Source organism: Rosa chinensis, chromosome 7, assembly GCF_002994745.2.
Source record: "Rosa chinensis cultivar Old Blush chromosome 7, RchiOBHm-V2, whole genome shotgun sequence".
NCBI lineage: Eukaryota > Viridiplantae > Streptophyta > Magnoliopsida > Rosales > Rosaceae > Rosa > Rosa chinensis.
In genome coordinates this window covers 45,083,014-45,097,218 of record NC_037094.1, presented here as the reverse complement: position 1 = coordinate 45,097,218, position 14,205 = coordinate 45,083,014, and the positions used below count along the sequence as shown (strand labels likewise).

General features: G+C 38.3%; 2 protein-coding genes, 1 long non-coding RNA gene and 1 pseudogene across 5 annotated transcripts; 2 read left to right on the top strand and 2 right to left on the bottom strand.

Moving 5' to 3' along the window:
• The first annotated feature begins 322 nt into the window (after positions 1-322).
• Positions 323-1,552, top strand: LOC112177980 (uncharacterized mitochondrial protein AtMg00810-like). The gene has a single exon (XM_024316210.1). The coding sequence runs from the start codon at positions 323-325 to the stop codon at positions 1,550-1,552; it is 1,230 nt and encodes a 409-aa protein (XP_024171978.1).
• Positions 1,553-2,019: 467 nt separating this feature from the next.
• Positions 2,020-4,521, bottom strand: LOC112177979 (annotated as a pseudogene).
• On the top strand, positions 4,278-6,682 carry LOC112179165 (50S ribosomal protein L22, chloroplastic). Its single transcript, XM_024317502.2, has 7 exons — positions 4,278-4,423; positions 4,509-4,616; positions 4,711-4,784; positions 4,864-5,019; positions 5,582-5,692; positions 6,060-6,126; positions 6,206-6,682. The coding sequence occupies exons 2-7, from the start codon at positions 4,520-4,522 to the stop codon at positions 6,484-6,486; spliced, it is 786 nt and encodes a 261-aa protein (XP_024173270.1). The 5' UTR covers positions 4,278-4,423; positions 4,509-4,519; the 3' UTR covers positions 6,487-6,682.
• Positions 6,683-6,761: 79 nt separating this feature from the next.
• On the bottom strand, positions 6,762-10,734 carry LOC112179166. 3 transcript variants are annotated; one of them, XR_005803674.1, is made up of 9 exons: positions 10,592-10,734; positions 10,404-10,444; positions 8,961-9,288; positions 8,215-8,291; positions 8,036-8,108; positions 7,831-7,931; positions 7,563-7,733; positions 7,162-7,235; positions 6,762-7,026 (listed from the first exon to the last, which is right to left on the bottom strand). It is a non-coding gene; the product is annotated as an uncharacterized LOC112179166 (long non-coding RNA). The 3 variants fall into 3 exon arrangements; XR_005803673.1 differs by having other exon boundaries at positions 6,763-7,026; positions 10,540-10,734; XR_002927666.2 differs by having other exon boundaries at positions 6,766-7,026; positions 8,961-9,071; positions 10,540-10,734.
• Between the last annotated feature and the right edge of the window lie 3,471 nt (positions 10,735-14,205).

The window sequence follows — 14,205 nt, the reverse complement described above, 5'->3', positions numbered from 1 at the left end:
TCCTATCCGGCATGGCAAGAGGCGATGCAGTCTGAATTGCAAGCTCTCCAAGACAACGGAACCTGGACTCTCACTCCTCTTCCGATTGGTAAGACCCCAATTGATTGTCGATGGGTTTATAAAATTAAACATCGAGCTGATGGTTCCGTCGAGCGATACAAAGCTCGCTTAGTTGCCAAAGGATTTACGCAGCTGGAGGGTGTTGATTACCAAGACACTTTTTCTCCCACTGCCAAGATTATCTCTGTTCGATGTCTCCTTGCGTTGGCAGTAGCTCGTGGCTGGTCTCTTCACCAGTTAGACGTCAACAATGCTTTCTTGCATGGCGATCTTGAGGAAGAAATCTATATGTCTCCTCCGCCAGGGCCTTGGAGACAGGGGAGGAACACTTAGTCTGCCGACTCCACAAGTCGTTGTATGGCCTAAAGCAAGCGTCCCACTCCCACTCCACAAGTCGTTGTATGGCCTAAAGCAAGCGTCCCATCAGTGGTTTGCCAAATTCTCAGAGGCTATTCAGTCTGCTGGATATGTACAATCAAGAGCTGACTACTCTTTGTTCACCAAGAAACACGGCAAGTCCTTTACTGCTCTCCTAATTTATGTTGATGATATTTTAGTTACCGGAAATGATCCAGTGAGTATTGCTGCACTCAAGAATTTCCTCCATTCCCATTTCCGTATTAAAGATCTAGGAGACTTGAAACATTTTCTTGGTATTGAGGTTTCAACCTCTAGCAATGGGATCTTTATCTCTCAACGTAAATATGCATTAGAAATTGTCAAGGATGCAGGGTTAATAGGCGCAGCCCCTACTGACAGTCCTATGGAAAGAGATTTAAAGTTGTCTGACAAAAGTGACTTGCTAAAAGATCCAGCTCGTTACAGAAGACTTGTTGGGAGATTAATATATCTTACAGTTTCGAGACCAGACTTTACATATTCGGTACATGTACTAAGCAGGTTCATGCATCAGCCACGAAAGCTACATATGGAAGCAGCTTTGCGTGTTGTCCGGTATATTAAGAAGGCACCAGGTCAAGGATTGTTCTTTTCTTCTAAGAGTGATTTTAGATTGCGTGCTTTCTGTGATTCTGATTGGGCAGGTTGTCCAATTACTAGGAGATCCACCTCAGGTTATTGTGTCTTTCTTGGTCCCTCATTGGTTTCATGGAGATCAAAGCTACAGAAAACTGTTTCCCTCTCTTCAGCTGAAGCAGAATATCGAGCAATGACTGGTGCTTGTTGTGAACTCACATGGCTTCGATATCTTCTCAAGGATTTGGGAGTATTGCATCAAGAACCAGCCCTTCTATATTGTGATAATAAAGCAGCGCTGCACATTGCAGCAAATCCTGTCTTTCATGAGCAGACTCGACACATTGAAATGGACTGTCACTATATAAGAGATAAGATACAAGATGGATCTGTTGTCACCAAGTTTGTGGGTTCTACACATCAATTGGCAGACGTTTTCACCAAAACTTTGGGAAAGGAAATCTTCATTCTTATGGTTGGCAAGTTGGGAGTTAGAGACATTCACTCTCCAACTTGAGGGGGAGTGTTAGGAAATCAATCATGTTAGGAAAGTAATCCTAAATATCCTCTGTATGATCTGTAGATATCCGTTACTTTTGTACTCCTTTATTATAGCTTGATTATAGGATAAGTGAGATTAGTTACCTTATGAATATAGGTTTGTACCCTCTATATGTAATCTGTATGTAATCGACAATGTATCAATGCAATATCATCTCTTCAGCCTATTGGTTTCTCATTCTTTCATGCATCACTTGCACCTTTTGAACTAAAACGAAATATCAGAATTCATAGGAATTTCTACATATTCTGCCAGGATTTTCTTAACTGGTATTGACTTCCCCAAATCCTCCCGGTTAACAACATCTTTGGATGGACTTTTTGGACTTGCCATCTGGTCCTGGTTAATGTTCCTCTTCATCGGAATTATACCGATGATCAGTTTCTTCATTCATCCTATCGTCATCATCTTCTTAACGAGGATCATCCTTTGGATCTGAACTCCGAAGGTTCAACTTTATCATCAGCTTCATCTTCTTCAACTTTGGATACCTCCATAGCTTTTTCAAGACATGGTACTTCCTTTGTTTCTAAGGAAAGAAATGCAAAATGTATAAGTACAAAGCTTACTCAAAAAAATGAAATGAATCATGCTGCATTATCCACTGTCACGCCTACTATTACGCAGTATCATCAATTTTAAGCGCATTGTCTAAGAATACACTGACAATGCCATATCAACAAGAATTCTGAGAAGATTTGAAAAGTAAATCCAATCATCCTATGCATTCGAAGCAGAACAACTGTGCATGCATGAGTAGCAAAGTTTAGTAATCCGCATAACAAGAATTTGTCAAGAAAAAATGAATTGCTTAGATAAAAGGACGTGATATAACAGAAAAAATCACTAGCAAAGCTGGAACAACTTTGCATTTGAAGCAGTAAGTGATGTGTGTGGATAGCAATAAATTAAGCAGTCCGCATAACAAGAGGCCAGGTTGCTGTAACAAGAGGCCAGGCTGCTGTAACAAGAGATTTTAATATAAATTTTCTATGCAAAGTAAGTTGGCAATCCATGTATAACAGGCGGAAAACTGAACATCCTTGGACGTATGGAAATTCATATTAACGCGAGCTAATAAAATGACCAATGAGAACAATGTCAAAATAAGCTAATTAATGAGATAACAGCTACCACTACATCTTTGAACTTGATATCCCAACATCAATGTATTCAACTCTATTAGGCCGTTAAGCCTTATCTTGAGTGATCTGGTACGGTAATGCCAGTTATGCTACAATTAACTTATGAACAACATAACTTTAAGATGTTTTAGAGTCCTCGTAAGCACTGAAAACCTCGTCAATCTCCATTTCAGAATTATCTGTATGTGAGTTATCCTCCAAGTGAATGCTCTCTTGTTCAGAATCTCTCACTTTCAGAATTGCTCCTATATAAACCACTGTCTTCTATGTCTGACATGTCAGTAAAAGTTTCAATCTTCTTCTTTTCTCTGTAACCAATAATGCTGTTTGGCTCCAAAACCAGCTGGTGTGCAAACAGACTTTTGGGCTCAAACAAATGCTCTGAACTTTTTCCTTCCAAATAACCAAAGGGCACTTCTCAATGAGCTCTGAACCTTCATAAGCTTCTGTCAAGAAGACAGTAAATCTCTTCCCTCTCTCCGAGACCTAGAAGATGCCAAAATGCTTCAGAAATAGTCTCATAAGCTTTTGGGGCATCACAAGTTCCTGTCACTAATCTCTTCTCAACAGTAAAGCTACGAAGCTCATGCATGATAGCCACTGCCCTCTTGTCAAATTCTTTCGACCCACCCAGCTTTAAGTCCCCTGGCATCTGCATAGGGTGACAAATAAGACCCTTTTGTGAAAATGATCAAGCGCTCCCCGATATTTGTACACTCTCTTCTTGTAATTGGGACGGAACTTCAAAGGAAACGAGAGTGAAAGCAAGCCAGGGGTATGAGCACGGGGCATCAGTAACCCCCAATGTCTTCTTCTCCAACTCCGTTATAGCCCAAGCAGGATTCCAAGTAACAAGTTCCAAGTAGTCAATATCCTCATTATCCCGGACCAGCCTAAAGTGTACGTTGGGGATACCTGTGCACCCAGGTAGTCCTAAAATCATTTGTCTCTCCTATAATGAGCAATCTTGTCAACTCTGAAGCCGCTTATCAACAGACACCATAGTAACATACTCAGCAGCCTTATCTTGATGCTGCTCAAGTAACCTATCCTCCTCCTCTACCAACTCCTCATCCCACACCATAAAACTCCCCATCCCACACCATAAAACTCCCCTACGATCCCTATACAATTCAAACAGTTTTGGCGATTTCCTAATGAAATCAGACATCCTATGGGGATTAGGAAGACTAACTTGTCCAATGACCTCACCGGAATTATCATTTCCGGCTCCTTGTTTAGTAATTCCATCAAAAAGAGCACCCTTGGAGGCTTATCTTCCATTTCTCAGTGACAATTTCAAGATCATGAACCCTCCCTCTTCAATTTGCTCCTGTCCTGTCCTGCACACGCTTACTGGTGATTCTGATTCTTTAACCACCAACCAATGGAGGACCAGTATCTTCTCGCAAACATTGCTAGCCTAAATCAAAACCAACACTTCACTTTTGTTTGGAAAATGCAATACAAATAAGCAATGCAGTTAATGCCCAAGTGTTTGTGATAATTATTTTAATTTTTAATTTTTTTTTCTCTCTCTTTCATAATAATTCCTTTTTAAGCCCAACATTTACAAATGCTTCAAGTTTTAACATCCCGTAAAACAAATGGGGTTTTAGGTCTGCACTGCTAAAGCATAAGCCTCTGTTCATAGTTTGTGGCCGTTGCGAAAACTCGGCAGGTAAATTAAGGGTTTAACCCAACAGAAATGCCTTATCTCAAACCCCAAATGTGATACCCCAGTCACTCTGTGTTTGTTTTTGTAGGTGAAGAAGCCATGGTGGGTTGGCAGAGGCATCTCCACTCCTTAATCCGTCAAGTATCCAATTACACCCAATCTGCCTCCTTTTCTTCTTCTTCTTCTCGCTTAGGGGGTCTGTAGCTTCAAAATCTCATCTTTATTTGCTTATTTTTGCTTTCATTGATTGATAGAAAGAAAGATTCTCACTTTGTGTTCTATGCGCGCAGCTGGTTTGCCTTATCTGCAGAGACCATCTTCTCCTACCACTCCAAGGCCTCTTCATTACTACTTTCAACAATTGGTAATTGCAATTTCTGTGCTTTCCGTTATGTTTGTCTTGTCATTTACCTATTTGTAGTTGTAACTTGAAATTGTGGCAGGGAATTTCGAGTTCGAGGAACTTACTTGCAGAGGAACCGGTTTCGTCTCCTTTGACTCCGCTTTTGACATCAACTTCTGCAAAACCTGAAGAGCACAACCAGAAATCACTTACTAAGCCTTCTACGGTTCAAGCTATTCTAAAGGGCATCAAACAGGTATTCCATACTGCATGCTTCTTGTGTTGCTGTAATGTTCTCTGATAGATTTCATGCTTAATTCGTTTGGAGTTTTTGCTGAAATGTCTTGGAATTTCAAGCTTTTGTTTGTGGTTTATATGCATAATTGTGTTCCTTTGCTGCCTGTTAATCCAAATATAGTTTAGGCAATTGGTGTATGCACGCAAGTACCGATTTCTGTTACCTTAGGATGGATTACTGGTAATCAGTCTGGGGTCTTAACAACTTATAGGAGATGCGACTTTTATATTGTTCTTTTTCATTTATGTGAGTTGTGTATTTAGGAAATGCAGCAGTGAAACTGTAGTTTGTAAATGTTCTTTATGCCATGGGAAGCCGTGCCTTTTGTTCAAAGTGATCTCTGTTCTTTTTTGCATTCAAATTGGAGCCATGTCTTGCAGTTTAAACATTAATGAAAGGATCTGATCATCTAAATGATTGCTCTTTAAGTTGTACATGATGTTATTTTTAAGTTTCCCCTCTATTCTTGGGGCACTTTTATTTAGTTTTGACTTTTAGCTCACTCGCTGCTCACTATCAGAGTCCTAAGAAGGTCAATTTGGTTGCTACACTGGTTCGTGGCATGCGTGTTGAAGATGCATTGTTGCAGTTGCAAGTGACAGTAAAGAGAGCTGCAAAAACTGTATATCAGGTGATAATTCATTCATCTTTTTTATTTAGGAAGCATGCAATTAGTACAAATTCATGATATATATTTGCTGGGCTCTGTAAAAACTGATGCCTTAAAGTCAGCAGTTGCAGGATTGAATAATTGATATCTTTTGGTTCAATAATTGTGAATTGTATATGAGAGTAATGGCAGGTGTACCTTCCTGGGGCCATCGTTAAGAGTTTATAGAGTCTTTCTTATTCATGCATTAACATATAAAAGATTAGCATTTAGAATCTTTGAATGAGTAGAGGTTTGATGTTTTATATGCAATGCCTTGATTAAGCTAATCAATTGCACACATGAGAAATGTTTACAACAGAAAGCTAAAACAAACTACTTTGTGCAGGTTATTCACTCAGCCAGAGCAAATGCAACACATAATCATGGGCTGGATCCAGACCGTCTCCTTGTTGGTATATACAAGTGAAGTTTGTATCCTTTTCATCTTTTTGTAGTTCAACTTTTCACTCTGTATTCTCTCCCTGTGTGCAGGTGAGGCATTTGTTGGAAAGGGATACTACAAGAAAAGAATTTCCTACCATGCTAAAGGAAAATGTGGAGTCAAAATGAGACCAGAATGCCGACTGACAGTGGTAGTACGGGAGATTACCCCTGACGAGGAGGCCGAGATAGCCAAACTGAAAGTTAAGAATTTTGTTAAGCTCACCAAGCGGGAAAGAAGGCTTGTTCCTCATCAGCTGATTGAGACAACTTCAATTTGGGGCCGCAAAGGCAAGGGTCGCAATCATGAACCAAATGGTATCCCTGCATGATCAAGCTCTCTTCCAATGATTTTCAGCTTCTAAAAGAAAGTACACAGTCTCCTGTCTGTCCTTGCATTTCAATGAAGTTTGTCTTGTGGAAGTGTGAAAGGTCAAAGTGCCACAGTAGGAGCAACCTTGTTTCTGTTTTGTTTGAATGCTTAACGCGTAGAATATGATATGATCATTTCCATCTTAGTTGCCTTAATTTGGATGAATAATTTTTTTTTTTCAAAATAAACCATGCTCATGTAAAACATGTTTAGATTTCTGAATCCATATCCATGAATCATAAGCACTAGTTAGAGATCCCGCGCTTTGCTGCGGGTAGTATCACTTCGTTCAAGTTGTATAACAATTATCAATTGCTTTCTAACTGAACTGACAACAAATAGTAATCAAATGAAGTTCTCTAGTTCACAGATGGATCAAATGAAGTTTTCTAACTCAACTAACAACTAATAGTAATCAAATGAAGTTCTCTAGTTCACAGAGGGAGGGAGCCCAAGTACTACAGTCTTCTCCATGTTCTAACAATTTAACACATTCCTCCTGCACATAATAGAAGATACCAGCAAAGCAAGTGTGAGACTTTGCTCAAAAAGATTCCAATTCAACATGATTTTAAATCAAGTTGAAGAGACTTGGTGCCTAAAAAGAAAGGAAGCAAATTCTTGTAGCACCTACCATATGGTATTTTGAGCATAAGTCCCCAATCTTAATGAGGTTGTATTGCCTACTGCCTCTGAATGTTTCTAATGCTTAAAATCAAAATTTTTGTATAGTCAGGTTAGAAAATTGGTAAAAAAGAATAAAAATAAAAATAAAAAGTGCGTAGGAGAGACAAGGGAGGCTATAATTGTCTTCTATCTTAACTGAGGCTTATAGCTTCCTATCTTAACTGAAAGCAGACATACTGAATGTCTTCCAATATGAATATTTTGATTATTAAATGTATATGTGATTACTGTCTATCTAGCAACCAATACTGTTAAGTCCTGCGACAGAATGAAATTGGAAGAACAAAGTTGGTACACTTCTAAACTTATTAGATGAGATAACAATATCAAAGGATGTTCAGTATGTACCATATTAGTCATGGGCATCATCCTTATCCTCCTTATCTTGATCGGCTTCTTCTTGATCCTCTGTCATTTTCATATTTCTTTGCCAGTTTCTGATTCAATTTTGTACTCCTCTTCAGAACCTTCTTAGTCCTCTTCAGCGTGAGAAAAAAGATTAATGAACTGCAGTCTCACCTAAGGAAAAGGATTGGCTACATAATCAAACAATGCCCAACCAATGATCTGGAAATTCTAAATGTGATCATATATCAGAAAATTATAAGAACTGCACCTGCATAATTAATCAAACTAACATATTCAACATTTGGAAGTTGTTCTTGCTCTTTGCAATCAGGAAGTTGTCAATGCCTTTAATGTGAAGCTTCTTAACACCTGTTTGACAAAAAGACTAATTGTTAAAAACATAGTTGATCTTAGGGTGGCAAAGAGACTATCGTAGGTAAACAAAGTTGGTAACTAAATCTAATTATAACAACCTTTTACTTGTATTAGTAATGTGCCTCTAAATCTTCAAACAAAGACTTCCCCTTTTTCATGACAGTGGAGGCCCTAAAAATAGAGATATCAGTTACTTATATCAAATGTAAGCTTTTACAGATAGACTATAGACTTGCAGGAATATTACTGAATCGTAAAACAAATTCCAATGGCTTACTTGTTCCTTGCCTTCACACCATTCCTCAGTTGAAGCTCTTGGTGACACACGCTTTGGGTCCTTCGATCACTTCTTCCCTGTTAAAGAAAGGCAGCACTTTTTTTCTTTTAAAGAAAGGCAGCGTGAAGTATAGAATTAAATGGACCACCTTCACCTTTGTTCTGCAAGTGTGTGTGTGTGTGTATATTAAAATATTTTTATATTCATTATGAATCCCAAAAAAAGAAAAACATACTACATACATACAAAAGATGTTCATGTAAGCATTTAATCTTTTCTGAAGCCTTTCAAATTAGCAAAGAGAATGATTCTATGTGTGCTGTCCAGAGCAAAGAAAAGGTAACAAATAATTCTATTAGAAGTTATGGCTTTGCTTTATTGCAACATACCTGAAATTACTTGGCCTGTTCTGATATTACTTGGCCAGTTTTGCATAAATTGATGCACCATTTAACAAAGAAAATGCTATAAAACTTCTACTCAGCAAAAGGCCATGGCCTTCCCAGCAATGCAACATTTCAATTTAGTCAAAAACTTAAAATCTGTCAGAGATATTGACCACACCATTATTAAACAGCATTCACAACATCATTATATAATTAATTCCTAATAATGAAATTTAACGAACTAACATATGTGGGTCAAAAGTTCATCGCATAACTTTATGAATGGATAACAATTAGCATTAGCACCATCTCTTGGTAATGCCTTTGACAATCAATAGAAAAAAAAAATCATTAATATACCTTAAGACAATCACAATCTGACAGTGCCTTGAGCAAATCTCTGTACCCAAAAATGTTTCTTAACAAATTCTGTCACCAGAATCAGCTCCTAAAAAGCCCTTGCTGAGATATCTGCAAAAAATTACATTAAACTTTGAGTTGAGACATCCTACTCCATGGCCTAGTTTAAAGAGAAGTAAGGGAAAAATTAAGTGAAAAAACTTAGCGATAGACCAAACTGGGTTGGCCTTAGGCTTTGGTAAAAGCCTCTCCAGTATTCCAAGCCATATTCAAGGTCACCTTGGGGACCAAATCAAGGTTAAAAAATGATCTACCAAATACACAGTATCTGTACAAAGGATATCAAGTTAGAGGACCAGTTATAAGCAGTGAGAAAAGCATTGACATATCAGCTATAGGACCAGTTATAAGCAGTGAGAAAAGCTAATGAAATATAATCAGTGAGCAAGGAGCAAAAAGGATAACATTGTTCCAGCAAACAAAATGAGGAGTCCAAAATTTCATCTGTCAACTATTTGTTAACAAATCATGCATATCTGTTACTACTTAGAACCATAGTGGATAGGATATACTAATCTATACAGGGACGGAAAAGAAGTGCATCGATTCAGAATTTACTCAAACATAGAACACCGATTGCAGAACCAACCAATTCAGAAATTTAACCAACAAAACTCAAAAGTATAGATGAGAATGTCAAATTAGGATAAAAGCTAAATGATTTAATTTGCCAATAAAAATGCCATGTTGTTACTCCTTCAAATTTCAAAATAGTAATTGCTGCAGGTCCATATGTACAGCATATGCAAAACCCAGAGAGGGCATAACCAATAGCTAAGCTATTAGCCCTATGCCAACCTCTCTGCCATACATCCCAGTTGCCCAAAACTGTGACTCTGCCCTTGTAAGCAAGTCTACCTTGATAAGTTTATAATATAATTAAAAATGTCAGTGTCACTCCTACATATTTAGGCTCTCTTCATTACCAAAAGACTCAAGATTGTACTGCAACTTATAATATCTTGTTTGCAACCACAAATTTCCAAATTCAGCATCTTTTGCTATGACTTTCTCTATAATTGACAAATAACAGACTGCCCAAAACCACCCAAAATGCACTCTACACAAACCATTATCATGATCTCAAGATGTTTGTAAAAGATTCATGTTTTCAATTTCTTATATCAATTAACAATGCAAAAATTGTCCTTTCAAAAACAAATTTCACATAGAATTAAGCAACAACATAAATGAATTGAAAAGAAAAGTCAAACTATGCTCATTCCCTCATATATCTCAAATTCATGAAATTGCATAAACAAAACCAATTTTAGTCGAGAATCAGCAACATAATTTACTGGAGAACCAGAAATCGAGCAAACACAGAATTAGGCAATAGTCCGATTAGAGAAAGCTCAGAGGAAGAAGCACTGCCTTCAGTACCTTGCTCCTGGCCAAAAGCAAGCAACCCAACCCAACGCAAGCTGCACCATAAGGCAATCACAAAATCACATATTAAAAAATATATATGTTCAATCCTCTGCCAGAAATTAGAGAAGATGATGAGGAAAAGGAAGACCTGGAAAATCCAAATTCGAAAGCACCAAACACCGATCAGTCTGTGATTCTACCTTCGATCAACAACCAATGGCAGAAACTCTGAACCTCTCTCTCCCAATTGCAAACTTGTGTTCTTTAATTGGTGCCTTCAAGTTGTTGTAGCTTTCTGGGCTTCCTTCAAAAACCAATTGAAATTTGAAAGATCCGTATGGTTCAAAGCGAGGGAAAGGAGAAAGAGAGAGAGGCGGAGAGAGTGAATGGCAGAACCGTAAAAAAAGATAAATTGAGGACCAAACGGTCCTTTTCCTCCCTTTTGAACAGTGCACTCACGTTTAGTATATAGTAAAGAGTTCTTGACCAAAAGCACCAAAATAAATAAAAATTATCTCACTTACCCAGCAACAGATTTTTATTCCCACATACACAATTTGACAGCAAATGATCATCATACCCTTAACTCAATTAATGAATTACAAGAACTGCCACTCATTCTCTCTCTCCCCAGACGTCGACTCTCTCTCTCTCTACTTCCAGCGCCGACTAACTGGAGCGATGTCGTCGATTTCCTCCATCGATCTTCTCTGATTCAACTCCCAATCTCCAAGCAGATCCAGCAGATGTTGATCGAGGTTCATTCACCGATGAGCTCGCCGACTTCCTCCATCAATCTCCTCCGATTCAACTTCCTATCTCAACCACCATGAACGAATTCCGGCAACCTCACCAGCTCCACGTCGGCTTTTTCACTGCAACCATAAGCTCAAATCGAATCTAATTCAGGCTGCTTCGTTCTTCCAGACCATTCCAACGTCACCAGCTCCACGCCGGCGTGTTCCCCAGATTTGGCGCCGCTCGCCCGCTCCCTTGCTTCACCTGCAGCGCGGCTCTTCGCAACTCCGACGAGGACTGGAGGTTCGGAGAGGTGAGAGAAGTGGGCGGCGAGCTCCAAAGGTGCTTCGATGGCAATAGGCGTCTATTGGAGGGCAATAGATGTTTTTAAATTAATATAATCTCTTCATTTTTTTCTTTAAACAAAGTTTTATTTGTCTAAATTTTGGGAGATTAGTTCATATTCTGGCAACCGAAAGTTCTATTGGAGGACAATAGATGTCTATTGCCCCCCAATAGACGTTTATTGGAGGGCAATACAGGGCTGATAGACATCTATTGGGGGGCAATAGACGTCTATTGGAGCGCAATACAAGGCTGATAGACATCTATTAGAGGGCAATAGATCTATTGCCCCCAACTATTGCCCTTCTATTGGGGGCAATAGATGTCTATTGGGGCAGTAAACCTTTCTGGTGAGTGATGACAGGATTTCGGCGAGCAGTGACAGGAATCTGGAGAAAGTTGGTAGGATTTCGGCGACCGGTGACTGGATTCCGGCGACCGGTGACGGGCTCCGGCGAAGTATTCTATGGTTCCTGTCTCTTCCATTCTCTCTCTCTCTCTCTAAGTAATAAAGGGGTGAGGGTAAAATAGTATTAAAAAAAAATTAAAAAACAAAAAAAAAATCTTAATGGGGTATTAGGGAATACCTCCTTAGAGTGTTTTGGGTAAGAGAGAATTAAAAAAACTTAATGGGGTAAGTGGGAAAAAAATCTCTAAAAATGAGGTAAATAGACAAAAACCCTATAGTAAATAACAATATAGCCACATATTCCACCAGATAAGAGTTCGTTAACGAAATTTTTTTTCAATGTTTATCAAATTCCTTATGTTTTAAAATTCCAATAGAGGTCGTAAACAGGCCGGATTGGGTCAAGCCTCAAAATAATTTGAGTTAATTACATATAAGTGCATCTTTAAATGTTTTTTTAGTCATAAGGCCACCAACTAATTTTTTCCTTCATAAGGCCATTAAATTAAAAATGGTGTTATATTTTGGATATAAAAACTAATATATTTACATAAATGCTACTAGAGTAAAAAGTCAACAATCATTCTCTCTCTCCTCTCCGGCGAGGTCTCCGGTCAACTCCGGCCGACCTCCGGCGGGTCTCTGGTCGACCTCTGGCCAACTTCCGGTGGATTTCAGGACTACCTCCGGCCGACCGCCAGCAAACTCCGGCGACCACAAAAGCTACTGTCACTAACACCAAAACCTATTGTGGCTAGCAATAAAAGTTACTCTGATGAAATTTCCGGCAACCTCCGGCGAGGTCACAAAAGCTACTATCACTAGCAATAAAATCTACTGTCACTAGCAACAAAAGTTATGCTGGTGAGATTTTCGGCAAAGTCACAAAAGTTACTATTACAATTAACAAAAGCTACTGTCACCAATAAAAGATACGCTCCAAAAAATCAAAAGCTACTAGCCTACTAACATCATTAACAAAAGTTACTGTTACCAACACAAAAAGATACTCTCACCAGCAACAAATGGCTACTGTCACCATCACCAGTAACAAAAGCTACTATCAAGCAAAACAAAAACTACACTAACCAACACCAAGACCTACTCTCACAAAAACCAAAAGCTACTACCAAATAGAAAAAAAACTACTCTCATAGACTGAGAAAGCTATTCTCAAAGTCTAACGAAGCTATGAAAATAAAAGATACTTCTATAGTTTTAAAAATCTACTACCATAGTTGTGAAAATCTATTACAATAAATGTCGAAAACTACTGTCAATGTGCTAAAAAGCCATTATAACAAAAGCGACTAACATCAGCTTGAAAAGATACTAACAAAGACATTAAAAGCTACTATCACCTTGTTGAAAAACCACTGTAAGAGTTATAAAGAGCTACTAACGTAAAATCTATCGAAATGAAACGAACTTGATAAAAACACTCCAAACACTCCAATCAAAACAACTTTAAATTTACAATATCAAATACTCTAATCAAAACACTCCGATTTCAACCAAACACAACAAGGACTTGATAAAGTAATCCTTCTTAACAAAAAGTTCAGCAATTGGATTCAAATTACATAAACCATGCATTGCAAATATAAACAAAATCCGACAATTGAAAACTATTTTCAACCTATCACCAATAGTAAAAGCTACTATCACCAATATTAAATGCTATTCTCACCAACAGTAAAAGCTACTTCATACTGCATTCCTTATCTAGCATTTTCTTTTGTCTCAATTTGCTCTATTCTTCTCACTTTTACTTCCCGCATCACATATGAGACTTTGGAGTATTTCAAAACTGCAAGAAAGAACAATGAGAGAAGCTTTAGACAATAAAAAAGAATTGCCAAGATCTCAAAAGCTAATGGGTTGATTATCACCTCAGTTTCATCATCCAAAATAAGATCAAAAGCATCAGAAGCTCAAACTAGTCCACTCAATCCCCCTGGAAGACTAATTACAAGGCCCTTTTCATTGATTTCAGCAAAAACTCCCCAAACCTTCATCCCAGGAGATATATTCTGACCATAGGAAAAGCAATTATAAGTACATCAACATCAAAACGCATTTCAGCCAAACACAACTCCAATTAGTCCTAAATGAATAAACAAATAAAATGCCAATCATCCAAACACATCATTCCCAAATGAGAAAATGTTACAAACAGTACCCGAACTAAGGCTCATTCTTAACTTTAGTACCCGACTATGCAAAACTATCACTTTGGTACCCCAAGTTTGAAGTCCGACCCAAGAATGGTACACGCCGTCCATCACGGCGTTAACTAACTAACCACGTGGCATATTTTGA

Coding starts and splice junctions, on each gene's coding strand:
- LOC112179165 (XM_024317502.2), top strand. CDS start 4,520: ATGGTGGGTTGGCAGAGGCATCTCCACTCCTTAATCCGTCAAGTATCC. Junction 4,785..4,863: donor ATTACTACTTTCAACAATTG/GTAATTGCAATT, acceptor AAATTGTGGCAG/GGAATTTCGAGTTCGAGGAA. Junction 6,127..6,205: donor TCCAGACCGTCTCCTTGTTG/GTATATACAAGT, acceptor CCCTGTGTGCAG/GTGAGGCATTTGTTGGAAAG.
- LOC112177980 (XM_024316210.1), top strand. CDS start 323: ATGGCGATCTTGAGGAAGAAATCTATATGTCTCCTCCGCCAGGGCCTT.